Source organism: Anomalospiza imberbis, chromosome 17 (genome assembly GCF_031753505.1).
Source record: "Anomalospiza imberbis isolate Cuckoo-Finch-1a 21T00152 chromosome 17, ASM3175350v1, whole genome shotgun sequence".
In the NCBI taxonomy this organism is placed as follows: domain Eukaryota; kingdom Metazoa; phylum Chordata; class Aves; order Passeriformes; family Viduidae; genus Anomalospiza; species Anomalospiza imberbis.
Genome location: NC_089697.1, coordinates 11,464,980 through 11,478,508, shown reverse-complemented (window position 1 = coordinate 11,478,508; position 13,529 = coordinate 11,464,980). Strand labels below are relative to the sequence as shown.

The following is a 13,529-nucleotide window of genomic DNA, read 5'->3' as shown; positions in this document are numbered from 1 at the left end:
GAGATATGCTGAGGAATACCAAGCTACCAGGAGGATGGTCAAAGTGAAGAGGAGCACGTGAGAACTCCAGGATGGAAGTGTGGGCACTTCTTGCTGTTTATTATCACTGAGAATAAATCTTTTCACTTCAGGGCTACAGCTGATACTGAGCAAAGATTTATTACTGCTGCTCCCTATTAAAAAGTTGTAAGGAATCTTGTTTATGGCAGACTCCCCAGCTGAAGGGGAGAGAAGGTGTGAAGGGAAGTTATCTCTCTGTATGTAGCACATCTGGTGCTGTTCAGACATTGATGCTGAAAAACAAGGATGTGGAAAGCAAGGAGGGGGAAGAACAGTCCTGTATTTCATTCCAGTCTGGAAGAAAAGCTCATGTGAAATTTGAAAAGTTTGAGTAGGAACTTCACTGGCCAGAGAGTTGAGAATTCACTGTGATTTATCTGGGGGCTTGTTATCTTTCCCCTCCCTTGAATTCACTCCTCCTTTTACTTTTTTTTTCCTTTTTTTTTTTTTTAGCAGGCTTGTAACTCCCCCTGTCTCTGCTAATTACTCTGACACGGTTCCCAGTTCTCTCATAAATTACCTGTGGAAGTCTCAGACTATTTAGAATGATTTGCTTCATAATGTCTGGTCTGTCTCTATGATACCACTCAGTTTTGGTTTTGATCTCATTTTTCATCCTGTATGTGGTTAATGGTAGAGTGATAAACACCTGTGGGTCCTTTCTGAGTGAAAAGATGTGATTTGTTTACATAATGCACTGCATTTCCAGTCTGCCTGATTGTACTAATATGTTTAATGTGAAATTAATATTAACTTTTTCCAGTGGAAAGAAGCAAAACCGGAAGAACTCATGGATTCAAAACTTAGGTGTGTGTTTGAGCTACCAGCAGAGAATGATAAGCCTGTGAGTATTTTCAGATGCATATTGAGTGATTTAACTTAATACCACAGTCAGTCCTGTAAAATGGCATGATTGTACACACAGCTGTATAAGCACAAGACAGATCCCTCTGTTTCACTGCCTGGATGGCATCACCCTTTAAAAACACAATGTAAACTATTTAAAATCTTGGTAATCCTTGGTGTAACTAACAGCCAGTTTAAACTTTATAAGTGCAACAGTAGCAAAGCAATTTTTGAGTTGATCTGTTTTCATTTAGTTAAAGGTCGCAGGATAAAGAATACATAAAAAAAACTAAAAGTGCTGATTGCTGGTTGTGAAGCTCAGAGTTTATACTGAAGCAGTTATAATCATCAGCAATATAAATTTGCCTGTCCAACACTTCCTTAGTACAACTCTGATTTTGTCAGGTACATTGATAGAAAACTGGTGAGGAAGACACAAATGCAGTTAGGAATTATATTGCAATTACCATCTATACTGTAGGGTCCTTTCTCGTTAGGGTAATGGACATGTTGCTTTGTAATGCAAATATGTATTGTCCAGTATAAACCTGATAATGGATTGAATAAACTGAAAAATGCTTCCTAATGTGCAGGTACTAAAGGCACAGTTGTTCTACCTTGCACTGAACAGTCTGTAATTAGGCTTATGTAATTGGCTGGGGAGAGGTTTGATTTTATGAGAAACCCTTTCTAAATTCGGAGCATAGAGAAGATCCAAAGGCAGGAGAGGGAACAAGGTTGGGAGGTCTGAACTTTGTTTCCCAGCTTGGGTTGCAAATTCCTCCATCCCCACAGAAACAGGGAGAGGGGACAGCCAGGAGTGGGGAGTGAAGGGGGAGGAGACCATTGGTTTAGGGACATTTCTGTATATGCAGGGTCTGAAAAGTCAAGGTCATTCTCTCTTCACTTACTGCTGTTGATCTGATGTTTTCTGGGATAGCAGTAAAGTTACAGAAAGCAAAACGTTGTTTATTTCTCTTGATACAGGCACGTGTCAGGTGTGCACAGACAATTTTACCTGATTCTCCTCCTATGTATCAGGTGTGTGGTGTGGTGTTAATAACTAACCAAAAATCACTCTATCCTTTTTTAACAGCATGACATAGAAATAAATAAAATTGTATCCACAACTGCAACAAAGACAGATTCCTCTGTAATGTCTAAATCAATAAGTTCTTCTTTGGATGACACTGAAGTTAAGAAAGTAATGGAAGACTATAAGAGGCTTCAAGTAGAAGTTCAGAGGTTACGGGAGGAGAATAAACAGTTTAAGGTAAAGATTGCTGTTGTTTTCTTTTCAGATTTACCCCTTTCCTGAAAAAGAAGCTTCCATCTTAAAGGTTTGGTTACCTGACCTTAGCACAATATTTCACTACTGTCTATAAAGTAAAAGATAATTCAGGTTTCTCTGTAAACTCCGAGAAGGTGCTGAAATCAATGGTTCCTTTGAAAGGAGGCACAAGTCCTGCAGTCACAGAAGGTGATTGGGAAGCAACCCAGAGGAGTGAATTCCCCCTCTTTTTTCTTTTCCCACCTAATTTCTCAGTCTGAATTAAGCATTCAGTGTTGGACTTGGCCCCTTCTCCCAAACCATGGGAGCTTGAGGGCAGTGTTGTGCAAATACTGAGTGTTTCAGTAATTGCACCTGTAATGTGCTGCTGAAATGGCCAAATTAAGACAGATGAATGGGAAATGGGCTTCCTGTCATATCCAGCACATGGCTGGGAAATCCAGTAGTGGAGAAGCCTTTATCACTCTGCTGAAAAATTCTTTTTACAGTAGCTGGACTTGCTGTAAGTGTCTACTTCCATAGATATCAGCACCAAGGAAAGTGTGGATGCTGTGACTCTTGCAGCCCAGTGAAAGGAGCTCTGTTCTCTCAGCTCTGATGCTGCTTGGCTGGCTGATGCATGAAGGAATTCTTGAAAACAGTTTTGTTTTGCACAGAAATAATAAGTGTACATAACAGACAGTGCCCTAACTTCTCTTTGCGTTCTTGTTTTGGCAGCATCTCAGTACTCTTAAGTTCTATATGATTTTTTTTTTTTTTTGCAAATTGGTCTTGACTAAACACTCTACAGGAGCTATCTAGAATTGAGCTGATGTCTTACAGTAAAGTCCCTGATAGGTGAGCTCTTTGTTCCCTTTGTGGAGTGTTAAAAACACCTGTAAAACATCAGAAAGCAATGCTAAATCACTGCCTGCTACCAGGTGCTGTCAGTGTAAGGCTGGAGTCACTGTCAGAAGGAAATGAAAATATTTTAAATGAAAATCTGTTGTTTCTATGTAAAGTGTGTTGTATGTAAACAGCATTTTATTGTTTACAAAAGTCAGTTGTCCCCATTCAGAATTAGAGCAGCAGTGAGGTATTGGGTAGCCTGTGGCTTTCAATTAGTAAATAAATTAATTAATTAATAGAAAAATAAGTTCACCTTCAGATCATGTAGGTGTCCCTTTAAATTCAAAAGTGAGAAACACTGACCTACCCTGAGCCCTTTGAACTTCACTTACCTGACAATTCTGAAGACTACAGTAACTTTCATTACTATTTTATGTTTCTTGGGTATTTTTTAAGTATAGACTGGAGACTTGTTTTGGTACCTTGTACTTTTGCACTGTAATACTGTATCACATTAAAAAGTCTAACACTGTTGCTTCAGCTGGACACAAATTAAGTCACAAAAGACTTATTTCCCCTCTCCTGAAGTGCTCTGAGTGTGTTTGTGTGTGGCTGGAGTGTGCTAACACACAGCTGTGCTGCACAACAGCTCAGGGACAGCTGAGGGGAGCATCATTCCCTCCTGAAATGAGAATATCTGCTGGTGTTGCTTTGTTTTATCTGTTGTCTCATCTTTAAATCAGGTGAGCTGCCAAAGTCCTATCAAGAAAATATCCTAATTATTGCCATTAGGTTCATGTCAAAAATGTCAGCATTAATATGATGGGGAAGCTGCTTTCCCTTCAAGGGCTGGGAAGATCTGCTTGTGACATGTGACACGGGGAATGAGGAGTGTAATTGCCTTGGCTTGTGAAAAACATGCAACATCATCTTAGTTATACTGAGAAACATTTTCCCCAGCAGCACCTTTCTTGTTACAGAGCAAGAAAAGCACCTTCATGGCATTTCCTCCATCATTTTGCTGACGGTCTGGAGCCATCGCTAGGCTTTGGACAGGGGTTCCTGCAGGGTTCCTCAGTGCTTCCCCACTCCCTTAGCAGGACAAAACTTCCAAGAGCGTGTGGCTTCCCCTCCTGCCTCACCACCCTTCCTTCTCAGGATTATCCAGGAAACAGAGCTCTAACTTAGCTGTAAATGCGCTTTCACCTGTTCTATAACTCTCACCTAAGGAAATATGAGAAGAGTGAATATTTAAAGCTTAGAAATAATCAACATCTCTTCCTTTAGGAAGAAGATGGACTGCGGATGAGGAAGGTACCCCAGACAAACAGCCCAATATCTCCTTCTGCAGCTGCTGTCAAGGACGAAGGGCTCAGCTCCAGACTACTTGCTTTGGTGGTGTTGTTCTTTGTCTTTGGTGTAATTATAGGAAAAATAGCCTTGTAGAGGCAGCATGCTGGAAATTGTAAATTGGTTTGATGGTTCTGCCATATCATTGGATTAAATTTATTCATAACAATGTTTAAAAAAAAAATTAATGTATGACATCTCACAGGTCTTGCCTTTAAATTACCCCTGCACAAATACTATGTAACATAATCTAGAAAGTTCAAAATGTATGGTGAGGGAATGAATGAAAGAGAATATGCTTCAGTGATGAAGGGGGGAGAAAATCCTGATTTAACACTACAATGGAATATTGTATATGTCATTTTAAACATTCTTAGGCCCTGATACATGTTGCTGGATTACCTCTTTTTAAAAAAAAAAAAGAAAAAAAAAAGGAAAATAGAAAAACCTCTTCCTCCACTGCTGGAGCTGGCCCTAGGGATGTTTGGAGCTGGGTTAGGCAGGAGGTGTTGATAACTTCTGTAAAATACGTTAATCCACCATTCTGCTCATGAATTTAACAGTTTCTGTCGGTGTCTTCAACTCTGTGCAAGTTACCAATTTCTTGGCACTTAAATCAGGAGTGAGAAGCTGCAAAGACTTGTCTGTGGCAACACTGAGGGAGCTGGGCAGCACCGAGGGGCTCGTTCAGAATAAAGGTCAATGCCTTGTTCTCACCAAGGGACCAAGCTACATTGCTGTTGGTTCATTTAGTTGAATTAAAATGTTATTCAGAGATGTTTAATGCATATTTGACTTATTTAATGTATTTCATCTCATGTTTCCTTATTATTATCACGAAATTGACTAATTCTTTGTGGTATGAAGAGGCACCTGTTCAAAGCCAGTGACAAGAACTAAAACTTTGCTGCTGTAGTGGTGCAAGATTCTTCTGCCTCCTGGTGTTTTGGGCACTACACAATTGTTGGGAGTTTTGATCATCTGAGTATTGGGGAAACAGTGGTCAGGAAACTGTTTTTGTATGTAAATAAGTCTATTTAGGGGAGAAACAAAAATATCAGTAGTAAACTAGTCCTATGCCGTAAAAAGACCAATCTTGTTTGACTATGTAGCATCTTAAAAAAAAAACAAAAAAAAAAGCAAGAAAAGAAAAATTAAATAAAGCCCCCAAATTAATGTTTCCTTTGTTACTTTTGTCCTGTTCTCACAGTTTTAGAGGTGGGAGGAAACAGCTTTGTTCATGGCATAAGGAAACTTGCAGTCTGATTTCAGGCTGAATTTCTTTTTTTCAAGACTAATTTTAATACCAAACCAAACCATCCCATCGTGAGCCTGACACACAAAAGCTGTTCAGAGTAACCATGCTGAGGTGCAAGGTAACATCCCACTTTCCAGGTTAGTTGGGTTCAGGAGTTCAGACACTTGACAGCACTTTTAGAATAAGGTGATTTTGTTTCTAAGCTTCCTTTTACCACAAGGTGTGTAAACAAACTCAATATGCTTTAACATGATGGATTCAGTAGCTTAAACAGTCTTTGAGCAGGTAAATTCACATCTACTCTTAAATGGTAGACCCAAAAACACCCAGTGACAAAATTAGTTGTAGCATATTACAAGATGAAGCTGAGTCTTTTACAAATGACTTCTGTCATTCCTTCCCTGTTCCTGGGGTTCTGTGAGAGCGGTGGGGGTTGCAGCCTGTCCGCTGCGCTCCTTGACCTTAATGTTTGTCCCACTTGTGTCTCAAGGGCTTCCTCCTCTGCAAGTGCAAATAAGTGAAGTTTTATGTGAGGCTCAGTAAGAAAAATAGGTGGAAAAAAACCTTTTAATTGGTGCGTTCAGCTTATGGACGTGAGTCTGGAATTTCTAGGAGATTCAATAGAAAGGAGAGGTGTATTTTTAGCATTTTAAAGTGCTGGTGCCTTGTCTGCTCAGAGGGAAGGGACAGAGCCACTGCAGCCTGGCTGCAAAGGGCAGGGCAGGTGGGAGATGAGCTGGAACGGACAAAGCGAGGGAGTTTATGGGACTAATTGGGCAGAATTGATTAAGAAGAAGGTATTGCCTGGGCAGTAGAAGCTGAAGAAAACTTTCTAATGAAGCATTCTTGTCAGAAAGACAAGGTCGTGAGTGATACTGCAGAATTAATTTTCATGGCTTTGAAGAATATATTTGAGAAAACCTTTGCTGAAGGGAGACTGAGATATGAAGTAGATTTTTTTAAGTGGCTGTAAATATCTTGTTCTCTTATCAGAATTTATGATTCACTTTGAAAAAAAAAAGGGGTTTTTGAGAGTCTTTTGTTCTGCTTAAAAACAGCCAAAAAGAGGTTAGTTTAAAAAAAAATCAGTGTCTGCAGGATAAAGGGGGAGGTTTAAAGTGGTCTCCTGTGAGGATATCTGGAGTAATGTTCCAGGCAGGTTTTACACCCAGTGTAAGCTACCACAGCTGCCTTTGCTGGCCCAGGGCAAAGCCAACAGCAGCTCTGTCCTCCCCCAGTGCTCAGCAGAGACTTCTTGGGTGATCTGTGCCAGCCTGGAACTGTAGATCATTCATGAGCAAAGTTGTTCCTGGTGTTTGCACTCCAGGATCATGAAGAGGTCCCAGAAAACCTTCTCATGCTTTTCCAGGCCCTTCAAACACTGAGCAAGGAGACCAGGAGAGGATTTCAGTGTTGGTAGCATCTGTAACCTGCAGCTGGGCTGACCCCCACCATCAGTCCCAAACAAGACTCTTAAATTAACTGCTTGTATTTTGGAATTTAACGAAATCCTGAGGTTTTCCCTCACCATTTTTGACAAGAATCCAAACACAGTAACCCTGAATTGTCTGGGTAATGCTTTGCTTTGCTGAACTTGAAATAAAGTCTCTGATCAAGGGAATTCTCACTCCCTGTTTGACCAAACCCTTCTTTCATAGGCAGTAGAGAGAAATCTTAAGGATTTTTTTTTCTTCCACAGTTCCTAAAAGGCCAGTTTGTAGATAGAATGCAAATATTGATTGGATGGGTATTCTTAAGCCACGTGGCTCTTTTTGTAAGTTGTTTCTTTCATGGCAACACAAGAGCAAATGTTCTCATGAAGTATTCACAGAAAGTGAATTATTCTGAAGGACATTGTATATCTTAGGAAGTTGTGCACAAAATGTAGAGTTTCTAAATAAGATAATTGTCTGGGGTCCTCACACAACATCAGATATTAGAAACCTGTGATTGATTCATGGTAGTAGAAATCAAGTCATTGCTAATCTAATTATTGTCCTTGCTGTTACTTTAAGATGACCACTTGCACATTTATTGTTGATTTTTGTAACACCCAGTAGAGGCTGCTTGGTGCACTGGGCTAATTTGGGATAAACACATACCTGAAATATCTCGAAGCCTAGTGCTGGGAAAGGAATGGAAAATGGTTTCTTCTATTTTTATGTAGTTCTCCACATCTTAAAGCAAATACTTCGTGCATGAATGATCATAATTATTGCTGTGCATTGGCAGTTGTCAGCTGGGAATGCACAGCTGGAACAGCTGCATGTGCAAGCCAGGACCAGCTCAGGTTACTGGGGAGTAGCCTGGGGGCTGAAGAGCAAGATCATGTCATGTTATGTTGAGGGGGATTGATGTACCATAATGTCATTTTCTAAAAATACAGGATTGTAAAGCTCAATGGTGGTGTTACTTTTTCTCCTGAAATGCTGTTAGTGGGATTAAGTTGGAACTTCACTTTGCAATTCACTAGAATTTCTTTTCGTCAATAAACTATGAAGGGTTTGTATCTGCTGCACATGTGAACTTGCAGTTCTTGTCAGCAATTTTACATCGTGGTGTGCACAAGGAATGGATCATTGATGTCTTGGCATGCTTGATGTTGCATTGCCCAGTGGAAGAAAACTGACATCCCTTTTCTTCAGGAAATGGCACTTCTTTCTCTTCAGTGAAATGTCCTTAATTTTCAGGCACTAAAGTGGCTTCACTGTAGTGCTCTTAAGTTTGAAACTATATTTCTCTTCCCCTATGTGATGTCCTGAAATTCCACATCCTGAGTTCTGTTTCCTCTATAAAGTAAGTGAGGAAAAAAGCACCCCCAAAAATCCCTCTGTTTGAAATTAAAGCCCCTGTAAGAAAACACTCTGAAGCTCCTGTTTGTTGTGGCTGGGTCACAGCTGCACTGGTGCTGCACTGGTGCTGCACCGGTGCTGCACAGAGCCTGGAGAGCCACTGTGCCGTGGTTTGGGAATGGGGAAGCATCCCTGGCCCAAGTCCTCGAGTGAGCAAGTTGAGAAGTGGCAGGTGGTGAGTGAAATTCAGTTTATGTGTTTGGGATTTTGAGAAGATCAGCTTCACAGAACAAAGTAATTGTGTTTCCACTGCTCACATCTGCTGAACTATAAAAGCTGGTTGATTAATGGGTTGGGGTTTTTTACTGGATAAATGAAGATTATTTTTAAAATAACACAAGTGAGAGCCAGCTAGGAATCTTGCACGTGGTGCTCCAGTGAGCACGCACCTGCACGCTTGCTGAGTGACCGTGTGCCTGTCACTCTGCCATTTCCTGTGGCTTCAGTTCCTGTTCAAGAGCTAATTTCACATTTATACTTGAAGAGTAAAACTTCAAAACCTTTACTGAACTTCCACATAGATCTCTTTGCCTCCCAGTCCAGGCCTGAGTTTGTCCTGAAGCCTCTGCAGAGTGAAAAGTACAAAAGGGACGCGGGGTCTGTGAGCACAGAAATGAGGCTGCTTTTCCTTGGAGTAAACTTGAACTTTGGATCTTTCCTCCTGTGATCTGCCATTAGAAAATGGCTTTTTCCAGAGAGCAAAACAAAAGAAGTTAAGAAAACAAATGAATTAAGAAGAATTAATTGAAGCTGTGTATTACAAGTTGACATTATACATCTGGCATTTCTGTTTATGTTTCTGCATTGGTACATTTCATTCTGATTTAATAAGTTCCTAATTTAGTGGGATTTTTTTTCAAGATTCTGAAGTGCCTATGAAGAACAGCCCATAGTAAAGTATTGTTCCCAGTTTAGCTGTACTTCATTTTTTTAATCAAATCTTTTTCTTTAGTGGATAAACTCACAAGATTAGAAAAGCCTCTTGAACTCCCTCATGTTTAGTTTGGCAAATGTCCCACACACAATTACCCACAGAGAGCTACTCTTAAAAGACCATTATTAAGGCTGTACAAAGTCAAGCACTCAGGAGGTAGGAAATGGCAGAACCAGGTTTGTGCTCTCTGAGTTTGGGGAGTACATTGCAGTGTCTGATCATTTCAGTGATCAAAAATTGAGCTGACGCTGCTCAGAAATTGTCCAAAAGTGCCCAGCCTTGTGTGCCTGGACTTGGAGAACCCTAATTTCTCTAAAGTTACGTATAAGTAGGTTTTTAAAAGTTGAACTTCCAGTGTGACACTGTGGTGTTGGGTGTAACCCATGTGTGTGCTGGGGGAATTCTTTGTGTTCCATGTGTGGATCCCCGTTCTTGACCTGAGCTCCTGGCGTGCTGGGGAGGAACTCGGAGCTGAAGCAGCAATTTCTGTTTCCACATTTCACTGGGAGGCCACACACAAGTGTGATTGGAGCCAGGAATCTCTGCCTCAGTGCTGAGCCCAAAGGAGCGTTTCTGTGGGGGCTGGAGGCTCTGCTGCCCAATCTCCCTCCTGCTCTGTTCTGCCTGAGCTGTCAGATCTCACTCCATTCCCTCCCTCAGCGCTCTGGTCCAGGCCAAGTCATCCTTGTTCCTTCCCTGCTCCTTGGCAAGGAAACCCTTGTTCAGCCGAGCATCTTTAAATGGCTTTTCTTCCCTGCTGCCTGTTTTCCATCTGGGTCTCTTTCTTCCCATCACCCTTCCAGGCTTGCTCTTCCCTCCTGCCTGTCCCAGCCTCGGGCCCAGGGAGCCTGGGCTGCCTGGCAGGGCTCTCCCTTGGCATGGAGATCTGGCTGCTCCTGGACGCCTTTCCCCACCCCACGCAGCCACTCACCTCCTGCTTCCTCTTTGTTTTCCCTTCTCTTCGCTCTTCATGGAGTTTGGAGCAGCAAGCCTTGTCACCCATCTCCTTTCTGTCTGCAGCTTCCTCCTGCTGTTCAGTGCAGTGGATTTATTTAGAGTGTGGGACAGACTCTGATATTCCATGTGGATTGTTTCTCAGACAAAGCAGTAGCACAATGCCGTTAACGTATCCAAAGGTGCTTCAGATTTTTTTTGTTTCATTTTATCTGGGAAATCTAGAATGCATAAATTTAAACAGGGAGGCATGAAGGTGGTTAATTGGAAAAATAAGTTACTGTTAATTGAGCTGTGTGTCAGGCCCAGGACTGTTTGTCTGGCAGACTTGGCTCACACTTTAAACTTCTGCACCTGCTAAAGAAGCAGAAAATTGGAAAGGCAGCTTGTCTGAGGAGATTGTGATATTAAAGAAGGTACTGAAGGCTCAGTCTCAGTGCAGGAAGCCAGAAAATTGTTTGAGACTTGAGAAATTAGTTTATTTTTGCTTTTTGGAGTGGTTAAAAAAATTAATCTTTTAAAAAATTATTCTAAGAGAAGTGAACGTGGAAGAGTTTACTAAGACACATGTGCCTGTTACCATCAACTTCCAGCACACACTGGCTTGGGTTTTCTTCACAGGGACAGTAAAAACGTATTTATTTGTTTTGTGGTAGAAAGGAATCCAGTAGTCAGGATTAAAGCTCCTGGTCTGTATCCTAGACCTGCTTTTCTGAAGCAGTGTTAGACATGAAGGATGAAATTATTTGGTTTGTCTTGTTTATGCCAGATAAAGATAAATGAATGTCAGAAATGAGGTTGGGATCCTGATTGCAGTGGAGCTCAGCAAACAGCCATGTGAGCTGCTAATAAATGTAATTGGTGCTTCAAAAGGGCATAGCTGAGCAAATTTCATATAAGATCTGGGAGTGGGGAGGAAATTAGATGAAAAACTGAAGTAGAATTGACAGTTTTCTAAGTGAAAGGTATTAAATGGCCAAAAAAACAATAATTTTGCAATTGAGAAGGGGGACAACTTTGGCTAACTGCCCATCCTACTTCAGTGATGAAATGAGGGGAAAAATTAGATGGAAAGTAATATAAAACAAATAAGAAAAAGGGAAGCAGACAGCAATCCATTCAAAATGGGAGTTAGGAAATGTAGAAAATAAGGAAAGCACAACCCAAAGCAAAAGCAAAATGTGGGTTGGGGTGGTTGGAGAGGGTGATGAGGAGCTGAAGTTCAGAAGAAATCTCCAATAGGACAAGAACTGTTAAGAAATAGATGCAGTGGATAAAATGTAAGGATGATGTAAGAGAACTGGAAAGGTGATGTCATTCCTTAGCAATGCTCAGGATTAAAATTTAGCAGTTTTTAATTCAGGAGGCCCAGAAACCTTGATCGGTGTTTGCAAAGAAGGAGCCTGGGGCAGTGTCTGAGCTGCTGCTGGGGGTGGACAGTGGGTCAGGACAGTGGGACACCCTGGAAAGGGATGGAAAAGGAGATGGATGTTCCTGGCAGAGCTTGTTTTAAGTCCTCTCATTCTGTATTTTGGGTTTCAGTTCTCTTTGGGATCAGAGTGAGCTGGGTCTGTCAGGGCCCTGCAGAGCTCTGTGTTCCCTGACAATCACACACTGCTGCAGTTCAGAGAGAACCACCATGAAATGGGGATGCCCAGAGAAGGGTTCTGCAGGGACCTGGCAGATTCAGTGGTTCCAGATCACTGAGGAGCACAGATACAAAATGACTGCTGATAAAACATTGCAGAAATATCCATAGCCAGGACCAGAATGAATAACAGCTCCATGTACATTCCCAGTGCAGTCCCAGGGTAAAAGCCTAATGAATACGAATGTGTTCTTGTTTTTAATTACTGTTAGCTGTAAGTGATTATCCTTCTGTATGTCTCAGCTGGGAGAGTTGGGAATTTTGGATGCAATTTGGAAATTTACATTCTACAAGAGAAGCTGAGTAATTGGAATGGATGCAAAAAATATGATTCAGAAATTACTGGTGGAGTGTGAAAATGCCTTAGAGAGGGTGAGAGAAAACTCAGTTGGCTGAGTTTTTCTACCAGAATTGAGACTCTTGATTACAGTGCACTAGTACCTTCACAGGCAGAAAATACTGCACACTGCAGCTCTTTGATCTTAAAAAGCAACACAAGAATCACCAACTGGCAGTCAAAGCCAGGCAAATTCAAATTGGAAAAAGGCACAAATTCTTAAGAGAGAATAACTGTGTAATTTAGGAATGTGTCTTCAAAAACTGTGAAGAGAACAATAAAAGTTATGATATTTATGCAAATAGCTCTTCTGTGGGTTTCTTTCCTCTCAGAGGTGTACTTAGAGGGGGGAAGAGGACAAGGAGGCTCCTGATGAGGTTTCAGAGGGCAGTTCAGCCAGCAGAGCAGTGGGGCACTGGTGCTGCTGGAGCCAGTGGTGCCTGAGCTTCTGCAGGGCAGAGCCTTCCCAAGGGCTTGTTGCTAACATTGCATAAGTGCGTGATGGTGTTTCACATCACGTTAATCCCATCCCCACCTGGAAAGGATCTGTGGCCTTGTAAGAGCTTTTACACCATGCAGGACCTGGGCACTTGTTAAGTTTAATCCATTTCTGTGCCGTGTAAAGGAGCATCTGCACACAACTCTGATTCATGGGGGTAAATGTAGGGCAGGAATTGCCTTGTCCCTCTTCCACCCACGCTCCAAAGGCAGCACAAGGCTGTTCCCTGTTCCTGCCATGGGCATCTGTGTCCTGCAGAACAGGTACCCGTGCTGATGGGAGCCACAGGAGCCTTTCCCTGAGCTGTGGTGAGCACAGTGATGGGAAACTCCTGAAGGAAAAGTTCTGCCAGTGCATGGCTTACAGCTTACAGCTGAGCTGCCCAGGACTGGCCCCAGTTCACAGCATTCTCATGGGAACATCCCCAAGGAGACACCGCCTCCAATGGGATCACCTCCAGTTGCCCATGGATCTCCATGCAGCAGCAGGGAACAAAGCACAACCGACAAGACTGGAAATAAGATTTGCCTGCTGAAGTCTCCAGGGATTAGGGAGGGAACCCAAGGCAAGGCAGCCAAGCCTGGCCCTTTTGTGTATCACCTTCAAGTAGAACTGTTCATGTGCATGACGAATGTTGGGTCATGCCTGGAACATGTGAACATGCTGACAACA

The 13,529-nt window shown here is 42.0% G+C and overlaps 1 protein-coding gene across 1 annotated transcript in view; it reads left to right on the top strand.

Annotated features, from left to right (window-relative positions):
• VAPB (VAMP associated protein B and C) overlaps nt 1-5,549 on the top strand; it is a 30,424-nt gene extending 24,875 nt beyond the window's left edge. The window contains exons 4-6 of the mRNA XM_068208014.1: nt 824-904; nt 2,003-2,179; nt 4,313-5,549. Of these exons, the coding sequence (XP_068064115.1) occupies nt 824-904; nt 2,003-2,179; nt 4,313-4,471 (417 nt within the window). The 3' untranslated portion in view covers nt 4,472-5,549. The remainder of the gene's footprint in view (nt 1-823; nt 905-2,002; nt 2,180-4,312) is intronic.
• Nucleotides 5,550-13,529: the final 7,980 nt, after the last annotated feature.